Raw genomic sequence first — 12971 nt, forward strand, 5'->3', positions numbered from 1 at the left:
TCAAGCAGCTTGCAATTAGGTTGCTGTTGTTGATAGAACAGTTTTTAAAATACGTAATTACATTTTTATCTTCAAAAAATAAAGGACAGTTTTTGTTTTGAAGGGGACAAAGACAAAGGTCAAGCAGGTGGATAAACACGGAGGTGGAGTTCCTCCTGAGGTCAAACAGCGACACCGCGTGGACCAGACGCGGTGACGCACCCGAGGCTTCATGTCACGTAGCTGTTTACGGAAACAGTTTTACGTCAACACGTGTGCGGACTTGTATGCAGGTTTTAAGTCTGGTCCGGGGGGTACGTGAATCGCTGCATGTCCGCAGCTTGAAGGATCAAAACGAGCGCAAGGAGGAGGGTTATCTTTGTCTCGTACACAGAAGTTGTCTGAAAGTGTTGTTTCTTTCTTTTTCTTTTTTTTTTAAATGAAGCGATGACGAGTCTCGTTGAAGAAGAGGCAGCGGGAGGAGGAGGGCTGAGCTTCAAGTGGACGATCTGACCCTGTGGAAACTAAACTGTGCTAAAAGTTACCGAGCATAAACACCGAGCTGCTACTGCGGGTTTGAGCGGGTTTGTTATTTCTTGAAGGAAACATGATTTTCAGGAAGATTCAGCCCGGAGCCTGCAGAGCGTGGCTGTCCCGGGTGAGTCGAGCTGTTGTTTGTTGCTGCTAAACTAAACAGTGCAGAGACCGAGGCAGCAGCTGGGCATGTCCTGTCTGCCTGTCTGTCTGCGCGCTCATATCTATCACACTTCCTATTTTTGATACGCCCAAGTTAAGTCGTGCACCGCATTTAGAAGTGTTCAGACATGCAGAGTTACTTTTTAATTACAATGTGCACGTTTTTCAATTTCTGCAGTGCATATGCATACACAACATGACTATATTAATCCCAGTCTTTCAGAATTAGAAATGTTGTTATTGCCAAGAGCAGTAAAGGTCAGTTTACAGCACACAAGGAACTTGTTTTGGTGTCAGGTGCAGACACAAAGGTACTAAAAATAGTAAAAGGTAGTAATAAAGTAGGCTAAAAATAAAATAGAATAAATGAGAAATATTCTAGTGCAAAAAAAAAATAAAAATGCATATACTATACAGTTTTTTTTTGGGATTTATATAAAAAGAATAAAATACAATAGAATAAAGATAAAGATAGATATATGGAATACAGTAAAGTTATTGTGCAAATTGTTGTAGATCTTACAATCTTGTCAGTGATGTTTGGATAGCAATATGGGCAAGCCTCTGTCAAATGAAGACAAAAATGAAGACAAAAAAAATCAAATTTAACAATCAAAAAATGAATTGGCAAAAATGTATGATTGTTAACAAAGAGAAAAATATGCATATGCTGTATACAATTTAGGATTTATATAAAAAGAATGAAACAGAATAGAATACAGATAAACTGTTGTAGTTGTGCAGAGAGTAATAATAACAATTGGAGAGTAATAACCAAAAGTCTACCTTCCCTCAACTCCATAGGTTTCGTTGAGGCAGGAGGTGTGCTGCTTCTTCTCCTCGGTGCCCGCCCAGCCGGTGCCCCCGCTGGCCGGCACCCTGCAGGGGTACCTGAGGGCCCTGGAGCCCCTGCTGCCCCCCGAGGAGCTCAGCCACACCCGCAGGATGGTGCAGGAGTTCGGCCGGCCGGGCGGCCTCGGTGCGCAGCTGCAGGACGGGCTGGAGAGGAGAGCAAGAAACCACAAGAACTGGGTATGTGTGGAAGCTCTATGCACCTGTGGGTGTGTGTGGGTGTGTGTGTGGGAAGAGTGACAGGTGTGTTACAGTGCAGATGAAGCTTCTATGGGAAAGCATTGTCTTTTCCAATGTAAACATAATTTATGTTATTTTGATAGGAACATTTAATTAATAAATATTCTCAAAGCACAGATTGTGGTTATGCACAACTGTTGTCGGTAATTATATTCATAATAATGTGTATTATTAGGCTTTTTTATGAGTGCCAACATAATTTTGCTGTAGCAATACAATGACAAATAAACGTCCTTATGTCTGTATGTGTATTGTAAAATTCAATACATGAGAGTAGGAGGTGATTTATTAATTTATTGTAGCACTTTTTAAAGTGACAGTTTAGTTACAAAGTCCTTCACAATAAAAGCACTTAGCACAATCACACCAAACTACAGAGAGGCACTTGGTTGCTGATCTTGTGTTCAAATACACATCTGGCTCAGAATCCTAATCTCAAATCATATCTTAATGATACGTTTGTAGTAAAATGGGACACAAACATAACTACAAAACTACAAAAATGTTTACTTTAAAAGGATGTTTTCCCATATCCTGTGTACATCTTAAGTTGCTGTTTCCAGTTCCTGACATCACAGCTGTGGCTTTGTTCAGACCGACAAACCCTTGAATCATAATCGCGGTGACGTCCTCCCTGTGTGTGTGTGTGTGTGTGGTCTCTCCTTTCCCTGCAGATCTCAGACTGGTGGGTGCAGTGGGCCTATTTGGAGAGCAGACAGCCTCTGCCCGTGCACTCGAACCCGGCCATCTCTCTGCCCAGGAGAGATTACAACGACTGGAGGAGCCAGTTAGTGTGAGTCAACACGTACTGATATGAGTCAAAAACAGTGACTCAGCACAACAGGGTAACACCAGAGGACAGTTGTTACACTTGGGGATATTATTTGAACGAGTGTCAAGGATGAGGTGATATGTTCAAGACACAATAAACAGTTTTCCTACAGAAAATGCAGCTGCTCACATGCGTTACTGTGGGAAAAAAGTGAGCAGATTTGCACTGAACTTGCAGGAGAGATGTTGCATGGAGCCCTTCGTATCTTGGGGCAGATCCACATTGTTTACTATGATTTTGAACTTTTTTCTTTTGAAGTCTGGTGCAAGTTGTTGAACTTGCAAAGAACCCATTACATTTTAGGGCAAATCTGGTTAAAGCCTCAAAATTATTGTATTGTAAAACTCAACATTTGGTCATTTTTATGAGGTTCTTTCATGTTACAAATATGCTGATGCATCATTTACATTTGAAAAGCCAGCGCAGTGCTATTTAATTCTGCTGTGTTCTGCTTTAGTGATCATTAGCAGATTTTATTGAATACAAACTGATTGATTTGCACCACTGCATGGCGCCTAATGGGAGATCTGACTGACCGTGTTACATAATAAAATACCAACCACAACATGTTCCTCTCCACTCAGGTTTGCGTCCAAACTGATCGCAGCAGTTCTGGACTTCAAGGCCAAAATAAACACGTAAGTTTTCATTTAATGAGTTGAGGAGGAGGAGAAGTGTTCAAGAGCACGCATGTAAAAAACTGTTCACACAGTAACTACTGTCCTGGAGTAAATGTACTTACACTGCACTAGATCAGATGTATTTCTACTCCATGCTGACCCATATTTACCAGCAGTGACTGGGCGGCTGGGGATGTTTTCACCATGTGTGTGTTTGTGTTGGCAGAGGTTCATATATGTGTATTTTTGTCAGCAATATAGAGTCACAGGTTTAAGGTTTGAGGATGGAAGAGCGGTTTGACTGAGTCCTTGTGTAATAATGTCATGATAGTATAGTAATAATCACTCGAGGGTCAGGAAGTCAACGTGTGAGATTCACTAATTCCACCTTAAACAAGCTGATAATAATTATCTGCTTCAGTCATTAAGATGGTGATAAACCATAAAGCGATTTCACAGCTCTGAACGACCTTTGTTCTGTTGCTGCGTTAATCCTCTGTTGTCTTTTTAATCCGCTGTCAAACAGTCACCGTCGCTCGCTTCTATTTTAATGCTTCACCCCCGGCCTGCCTGGCAGCGTATCCTTCGTATCCCCTCGGCTTAATGAAGTTGATCTGTGTCTAAATTTATTCGGCCACGCTCTCTGTAACAGGATATGTAACGGCTCACTACTGAAAACAACAAATGTGCTGAAAACTCTTTGGCCCAGACCTGTAGGAAAAGTTAGTTGTACACAGATCAGCCTGTGTTGCAGTTATAGCATTAGTTCTGGACATTTATATTAGTATTATAATCTGATAGTGATTGCATTTTTCTCCATTGTAACTTTAACTTGATTATTATTTCCATAGCTCAGGAATCACAATATGCCCCAGTGCACTATCCAAACCACAGGGTTTTCCAGCTTCTTCCCACGGTCCAAACACATGAACATTAGGTTGATCGGTGACTCAAAATTCATTGTAGATGTGAATGTGAGTATGTGAGATTGTGTGTCTGAATATATCAGCCCTGTGATGGACTGTTGACCGGAAGTGTTGTGGTCTCAAGACCGGTTTCGAGACCACATTCTGTCAAGGTCTTGGTCTTGTCTTGGAATCAAATACATTTTTACTTGGTCTTGTCTCGGTCTCTGTCGAGTTGGACTCAAGAGTCGAGACCACAGCTGCAGTGGCATCTTTCTTTTTTTTAACCACAAATATCTCTCTCTTTGGTTTTTCGCTCATTTGGTTTATGTAGTGTCATTTAATAACTTTAAGATAATTAAAATTATTCTACAAAAGTATATGCTTGTGTAACCATCTGAAAAACATGGTTATTCTGTTCAATTCAAACTTTGTTTCAAATAAATATGCTATACAGTAGCTTTTATATAAAATTAATCTTTTCTTTTTAGCTGAGGAATAATGCAAATATCAAGCCACATGATTATTATAAGCACTTGTACTGAAAACAGTGATGGTCTTAATAATGGTCTCACATTGGTTTGGTCTCGGTCTTGACTCAGTCTCGACCCCCTCCAAATCTTGGTCTTGACTCGGTCTCGGGTTAGGACAGTGTTTTTCAACCTTGGGGTCAGGACCCTATGTGGGGTCGCCTGTAATTCAAATGGGGTCGCCTGAAATGTCTAATTGATTAAAAAAAAAAAAAAAAAATTACTGATTAACTTAACTAATTATTATTCTTTTAAAAATTATAATAAAAAATACCACACACAATCTTAAACAACTGTATTCTATACTGTCAATTTATCGAATATACATTGAGTTCCAATAAAATGCAGCATATAAAAATAGCTGGCATGTCTCGACATGACAGGGTCGCCCGAAATTTGTGATATCATAATGGGGTCACAAGCCAAAAAAGGTTGGGAACCACTGGGTTAGGAGGTCTTCACCACAACACTAGTGTCCGGGCAGGTTCCCTTCCTGGGTCTGGTTGTTTATGTGCGTCGTCCTGCTGTAGAATAATAAGGGATGATCAGATGCCAAACATCAAAAACTCCTTTTTAAGAGCACTGTATTTTCTTTGTTTCCACCATCAGTGCCTGTATGTACACTGTACGACTCTGTCCTTATGTGACCTTAAAGCTGAATGCTAAAAAGTACACGTATGCTACAAAGTTCTGCAGATGTTAAACTTGTGAAAACGTAGCTGAGGTATCTGAATCTGCTTCAAGGATCGCTGCACCCCGATCTGCGATGTGTTGTTACTGTGAGCAGATACAAGTGAAAACCTTCCGTCTCCCTCTCTCTCCGTCAGTGGGCAGCTGCCCGTCGAGTACATGCGAGGGAAGCCTCTGTGCATGGAGCTCTACCCGCTCCTCTTCTCCTCCTGCAGGATCCCCGGCCCCAAACACGACTACATCGCCCACCACGGCCGCTCCCGCCGCTCGCCAACGCACATCACCGTCGTCAGGAACTACCAGGTGGGCCGAGCAGAAGATGCCGATGTCAGATCTAGTTTTTCGCCCACTGGATTACAGGTTGTACGACATAGCAGTCATGTCAGGTCTTGTGCAGTCAGGCCTGGAGTTTAAAACCAGTTACAAATGCACCAAGCTGTGTAAACAGACGTCACGTGGGCTCATGAGAAGCTCTGTTAGTGTATTCAGAGTTTTGGCAGCAGCTCGTCCTGCAGGATTAGAGATCCTGGCAGACGGAGGAATCAAAACAGACCTGATCTCAGGCCTCTCAGCCTCCAGCCCCATGGATATTAAATCTGAAGTCTTTGGATTTAAACTATACTCCACAATAAAATGCCAAGAAGGACTTTTCCTTGCAGTATCATAAAGTAAACTCACATGTGTTGTACAGACCTGGCTGCTGAATCGGCTCGTGCTCAGCTTTACCAAGTTATAATGTAGTTACTGTGTAAAACTGAGGCAGTGGATCTGAGGAAAACGTTTTTCCAATGGTTAAACTGCTGCTTGACAAAGTCAGATCAAGCCAAAAATAGATGCTAAAACCGAAGGGGGCTGCAATCTAAAACTCTTGTGTGGGTGGAGATTGTGAAAGAAGTTAAATAAATCACTTTCATGTGTTTACTGTGAACACAACGCACCGTCAGACTGTCTGTCTCTCAGAAACACAATAAACTCTGTGGTACGGTGTTGATCAAAGCTAACAGTTGTGAGCTAACGTCCCTCAGATTTAACTCTAAAATACTGATCATCAGTGTTTGTCTATGTCCCTTTTTTTCCCCTGCAGTTCTTCCAGCTGGAGGTTTACAACAGCGACGGCTCTCGGATGACGGAGAGTCAGATCCACGCTCAGCTGCTGAGGATCAGGTCTCAGTCCTGGAAGACGGACAAGGAGCCGATGGGCATCCTGACCAGCGAGCACCGCCACACCTGGGGCCAGGCCTACAACCGCCTGCTGAGAGGTAGACACACACAGTCTGTATTATACATCCAAATGCACCACTGGAACATATACTGTACATAATATTCTATACAGACTATATATAATTAGTAGCTTGAACCCATTAATTACATTTGATCAACTGACAACGTTAACCGTAACTTGTTTAGTTTGTTTTGCTTTCATGTAGAAATATGTACTTGAAAAAGAGCAAAAGTAAAAATTTAAAAAAATATAGAGCGAAATTTTGTGTTTTTTTAATGACTTGCAAACACATGATTTATTAATATTGATATTTATTTTCTGTTGTGTTTGTTTACTGCAAGAAACAAGCAGTTTGATACAATAATTATAACTTTTTATACCTTATTCCTTTATTTTTAGCACTTTTAGCATGTTTTATCTATGTACTGATAGAGAGGAATTAGTTATCTCAGAATGAAAAAAAAAGGAAGCTGAGTTATTGATTACTGACTTTAATTGATTGATGATTACCTATCTGAAGCAAGTTTCAAGCGTCTGAAATGTTTTTCTTTTAGCATACTGGTCTGAGGCGGAAACTGTAATCAGTTCCAGTTAGTGAATCAATGGGATGCTTTGGTCGGCAGTGTTGCAATGTGTGTGTGATTCGTAGTCCATGGGTCAAAATAAGACAAACTATTATGTAATTGTAAGGACGTTTTTTCAAGTAGAGAAACAAACCCTCCGCTGTGCGCTCGGTGTCGGCCCGGTGACAGGAACCAGATGTAAAGTGAAGTGTTGCGGACTCGGTTGAAGCTCAGTGTCTCAGTGTTTTTATTGTCTCTGTCTGACTCAGATAAACTCAACAAGGAATCAGTGCGGCTGATAGAGACGGGACTGTTCTCCCTGTGCCTGGACTCTCCAGTGATGAGGATATCAGATGAGAAGTACACACACGCACACACACACACACACACACACACACACACACACACTAAGGTATTTTCTGTGTTTGCTAAATATGTTGAGTAATCCTCTGATATAATTGTTTTGTCTGTTGACATTGGATCTTAAGCAATGGTGAACATTTGCCACTTCCTGCATTTGATATGTCTTTGTGTCTAAAAATGTTACATAGTTGGATTTTGTTTTTAATACAACTGTTATATCATCCATCACAATCATAATATCTGATCATACTTTTGCTAAATCGATCGGTTTGATTTGTAAAACAACAGAAAATAGTCACAAATGCAAAGAATCTGCTTTGTATTTAAGGAAAAAAACAGATGTGATTTTCAGAAATCCTTAATCATTAACATTTCTCTTGATTGACAGGTATGCGAGTCGTAAAGCAGCTCAGATTCTGCACGGGGGCGGGACGTTCTCCAACAGCGGAAACCGCTGGTTCGACAAAACGCTGCAGGTGATCGATCACACATGACGAGGAAAAGTCACAGATTATATTATCAACCACCTAACTAACCAACTGACTCTGTGTGTGTCTGAACAGTTTGTGGTGGGTGAGGACGGCTCATGGGGTCTCCTGTATGAACAGGCCACAGCCGAGGGTCCGCCCGTAGCAACGCTGCTGCACCACATCCTGGACTACTGGTGAGCTGCGGGGAGGTCGACCTCTCCTCAGGTTTTGTGGTTATTTTCTGTTTGAATTATTTTCTATACTCAGTCTAAAGTTACTGCCATTCTCCACGCTTTGAGATCCTGTACAATACACAGTTTTAGATTTGTCCCTGCTGGCTGCCGTACGGTCTGATTTTCAAATGTCCACTCACTGCCACAGCATACTTTCACCTAGAGACTCAAGTTAAACTTTAAATGGAGACAAAGGTCTAGTTCACCATGAAGGGTGGTGCCTGTGTGGGAAATGTTGCCGAGTATCATTTTATAATTATAAGTTTAACACTGAAACAAAGCTCATGAAAGGCAGCCTTCACTCACCATCGCCTGACAGGATCATATGATATGAGTGAGGACATCTATACTGTACTATACTCTACCTAAGTGTTGATGTGCATGTTGTGTGACCTATGACTAAGTGAAACTTGAAACAGACCACCCTGAGCAGGTCTGTTACAAAACACATGCAGCCAAGTCTAAGATGCACAATGATTATCACTGCAGGGAAGATACGATATGATATAATTTTCTATAATACAGTACGATACCATAGATACATTATTTAATATGATACAAAACAACACGATACAATACAGTATGATATAAGACATAAGACTGTTTATACATCCCACACATGGAAAAGGTGGTTGTTACAATAGTATACAAGGTAGAAAGGTAGAAAAATATGCAAATATAAAAACAAACATATAAAACAAGACAGAAAGAGACATTCTTTACAGTTATGTACAAAAATAAAATAAAAATTATATACACATTGTTGTTTGTTGTAAGGTACAAAAAACTGTTGCACAGATGGGGGGGTGTGGAAGTTTACAGGAGTAATGTGTGAAGTTTGTACACAAAAATGTTACAGTTGGACATAAAGTAATAATAATACAGTGGAGTGAAAACTTGGAGGTGTGTGCCTAGTGCAAAAATGGCCGATCAATATTGCAAGATAAGAGTCCAGAGTGCAGGTTATTACAGAGTGGAATAAATGACATGATATGATGATGGACAATATGATTTAATATGATTTGTCATTCTAAAGGAATGGATGAAGTGGAGGAAAGGTGGATTTATATTTCCCCTGATTTAGTGATGTGTGTTTTTCTGCAGTGAGAAGCCCGATCCAAAGAGAGCACCGCTGGTTCCTCTGCCGATGCCCAAGAAGCTTTACTTCCACATAGACCGAGAAATCAAGAGGGACATCGAGCACGCCAAGCAGAACCTGGACATGTAAGCTCAGTCTCTTCTCTCTCTCCTGCACAGGGCGAAGGGAGTGGACGTAATAAAGTCCCGTGATAAGAGAAGAATACCTCGCTGCGAAACTGCAAAGCTGGATGTTTGCTTTTCAGATCTAACAAAGCTGAGGTGAACTCGACCTGAAGGAAAAAGCAGCGCGAGTGTAAACACATTTATCTCCTCTGAGTTCATGTGACCTTGACGCTAAGAAAAATTCTCGCTCTCTCCACTGTATCACTGAGAAGTTGTCATTGTGATCCAGGTCTTTATTTCCTGACCACAACCCAAACACACAGGCCTCATTAGTCTAGACGGTTTCCCATAATAAATCACTGAGCTGCCCAGATCTAAAGGAAGAACACAAAATGCACATGAACTGGACAGATGTTACCCTCACTTGACCCCTTACCCGCTTAATAAACATTTATAATACAGGCTATGATATATATAATTCGTTTTTTATATTGTATTTGTGTGTTGCATAAAGATATTTGCACATTTGAATTGTAAATTTCTACTTTTTACATTCATGATTTCTGTGGTGCTTGTATTTTTCTTTGCTTTATGAACAAGAACTACCTTGTATGTGAATTGTTGGTAATATATTTGTGATGTACAGAAACTTTGAGCATGGAGATAAAGATTAAGTCAAACAATTTAATTATCTAATGTTAATAATAAATTTAAATTTGTTGCAGATTGATCAACGACCTCGATGTCAACGTCTTCAACTTCAAGAGGTTCGGCAAGGAGCTCCCCAAGAAGCACAAGCTGAGTCCCAACTCCTTCATCCAGGTCGCCCTGCAGCTGGCCTACTACAGGTCAGTCACATGACCTCATCAAAAGACTCTTCGTCTTTCTTCGTGTTTTTGTTTGTATCGAAAGAAAAATTCACATTTCGAAACCAACGCTATTTATTGTCATTTTCATATTTGTCCTTTTTTTGTTTTTTTATTCATTCAGAGTTCACAATGAGGTGTGTCCCACCAGTGACATCGCCTCTCAGAGGATGTTTAGAGGAGGAAGGACAGAGTTTATTCGCTCGCCAACGAATCCGACGCTCAAGTTCATACAGGCCTTCACTAATAAGTCTGTGTCGGTAAGAAACATAAAGCTAGCTCTTTCTCTTCCCACTGATTTTATTCGGTTTGGGATGTAGCTGTGAAATATTTCTGCGTTGCAGCGGGAAGCAAAACTACAACTGTTCAGAGAAGCTGTCGACGCCTATACAGCTCTGACTAATCAGGTAAACAAACAATATCAGACTGAACAGTTTTTATCTGTTTCTACCTGACGAATACTCATCTCCTGGTTTTTTTTTTCCCCGCTCTGTTCAGGCTCTGAAGGGACACGGCATCGACAGCCACCTGCTCGGGCTCAAGCTGCAGGCCATCGAGGAAGGACGGAGTATTCCCAAGATCTTCATGGACACAGCGTACGGGCTGGCGACACACTGGAAACTCCGAACAGGACAGGTGAGTTCCTGTGTTTGTCTTTGTTGATCTACAGAAGGTTGTGAAGTCAAGCAGCGCAACAGGAAGTCCTTTTTTTTTTTTATGACTCCACCATCTTATTGGACAAATATTTCAATCAGTTGTTTCCCTGTTGTTTTGGAGCATGTGATGTTCTCTCATTATGTCACATTTACTGTCAACTAAATGCATTGTGGGAATTTCTAGCAGTCAACCAGCTCTTCTTGTATTTCTCAAAGTGCCATCAATCCAATGGGTTGTTGGCTCCTGATTAGGCTAAAAGCAGAAGTTGATTTGGTTTTTCTGGCCTGTTGTAATGTGCCTTTACACACACACACACACACACACACACACACACACACACACACACACACACACACACACACACACACACACACACACACACACACACACACATGCATCTATATACAGTGCCGTGAAAAAGTAAGTGCCTCCTTCCTGATTTCTTACTTTTTTGCATATTTGTCACACTTAAATGTTTAAGTTCATCAAACAAATTTTAATATTAGAGAAAGATAACCCAAGTAATTATGAAATGCAGTTGTTAAATGATGATTTTCTTTTATTAAGGGAAAAAAGCTATCCAAACCTGTGAAAAATCATGAACTAACTGTGAAAAACCTAAATCTTTTGGAAAGCTGAGTTCAGTTTCACTCTCCACACCCTGGCCTGATCACCTCCAGACATGATGACAAAGAAATCAATTAAATAGAAATTGTTTGAGTGAAGTGAAGTAGGCTAAAAGATCACAAAAACCAGCACACCATGCCATGATCTCAAGAAATTAAAAAAGAAAAGACAAAAAATCAAAATCTATCAGCCTGGAAAGGGTTACAAAGCCATTTCTAAAGCTTTGAGAAAAACAGTCTTAGCACTAACATCCCGTCTGTGCAGCTCTAACCGTTAACGTCTCTCCCGTCACTTCAGGTGCCTGCGAACACGGACAGCGTGATGTGTTTCGGGCCCCTCGTTCCCGACGGTTACGCCATTTGTTACAACCCCCAGGCGGACCACGTCCACTTCTCCATCACCGCCTTCAACTGCTGCCAGGAGACTCACGCCGAGACCCTGGCCCTCATCCTGAAGGACACCCTGTGTCAGCTGCAGGAGCTGCTGCAGCCGACGGCGTAGAGGGATCGACCCACTCACACACATTGTACTTCATTTCATTTTGACAATTTGATGAGGCTTGTTTTTGTCTTGATTGCAAGCGAGTGAGAATATCTGAGCTGCTTCTGATGCTTTTTTTTTTAAAGCTTTTAATGAAGCAAAAAATCTTTTTTCTAGCAAGATCTGAGCAGTAGGCTGCATTATTGCTGCTCCAGTGATGAAAGCAAAGCAAAGTTGAAGCCAACGTGACACTCCAGCATTAATCAGAGCAAGGCCAAAGCCTGTGTGTTGAAAGTGACTGCACTCCCTCTACAAGTCAGGAGATGACAGATGTCCTGTCCGGTGCCCTCCTCAGAGGATATATAAGAATATATATATATATATGCTTCGCGTGTCGCACTCTGATGTTGGGGGTCGACGAGACAGTTTGAAAAGGACCAAAAGCCGGAGAGCTGGTTGTTGTCGTCGTCGGTGACGGTGCAGAGAAATGACGTGAGGTTTTTCCTCCTCGACCTGATCGCCTGTTGTATTTACCGAATGTTGAACTGAGTGTGAAGAGGCTGCAGCTCCTGTTGTCTTGTTCTCAGCCTGCAGGACTGGTCAATAAAGCCTTTTACTACACGCTTCACATCAAAATGCTTTGTGTGTGTGTATGGAAGAGAGAGAGATTAACAGTCATTAGTGGAGTAGATAACAGAAAAATCATGCAAATTATGATACAAGCATGAAATTTGGTTTGGTTGTTCTCTAGGGCCTATTGATGAAATCTGTCCGATTGGACATGTGAAAATCCAAGATGGCGGCCATTTTTCAAGATGGTGGCTAAATTAGCCTCCCGAAGTTCCTTTTTTTCATAGCAATGTGTGTAGTTGACTAATGTGAATGACATTAGTGACACATTGTATTGTATTTGTATATAGACACATAGATGGCATTACTAATG

At 41.2% G+C, this 12971-nt stretch overlaps 1 protein-coding gene across 1 annotated transcript; it reads left to right on the plus strand.

The window, feature by feature from the left end:
* The first annotated feature begins 258 nt into the window (after positions 1 to 258).
* LOC146960163 (carnitine O-acetyltransferase-like) lies at positions 259 to 12654 on the plus strand. Its single transcript, XM_085772571.1, has 15 exons — positions 259 to 637; positions 1480 to 1707; positions 2442 to 2560; positions 3184 to 3237; positions 5482 to 5647; positions 6429 to 6603; positions 7399 to 7489; positions 7881 to 7968; positions 8056 to 8156; positions 9300 to 9419; positions 10124 to 10246; positions 10389 to 10524; positions 10609 to 10671; positions 10763 to 10900; positions 11846 to 12654. Exons 1-15 carry the CDS (start codon positions 587 to 589, stop codon positions 12047 to 12049), a joined length of 1857 nt encoding a protein of 618 aa, XP_085628697.1. The 5' UTR covers positions 259 to 586; the 3' UTR covers positions 12050 to 12654.
* The last annotated feature ends 317 nt before the right edge of the window (positions 12655 to 12971 follow it).

This window comes from Trachurus japonicus, unplaced genomic scaffold (assembly GCF_045865225.1).
Source record: "Trachurus japonicus isolate A0001 unplaced genomic scaffold, Traja_1.0 AP030645.1".
Lineage (NCBI taxonomy): Eukaryota > Metazoa > Chordata > Actinopteri > Carangiformes > Carangidae > Trachurus > Trachurus japonicus.

Coding starts and splice junctions, on each gene's coding strand:
- LOC146960163 (XM_085772571.1), top strand. CDS start 587: ATGATTTTCAGGAAGATTCAGCCCGGAGCCTGCAGAGCGTGGCTGTCC. Junction 9,420..10,123: donor GCCAAGCAGAACCTGGACAT/GTAAGCTCAGTC, acceptor AATTTGTTGCAG/ATTGATCAACGACCTCGATG. Junction 10,247..10,388: donor CTGCAGCTGGCCTACTACAG/GTCAGTCACATG, acceptor TTATTCATTCAG/AGTTCACAATGAGGTGTGTC.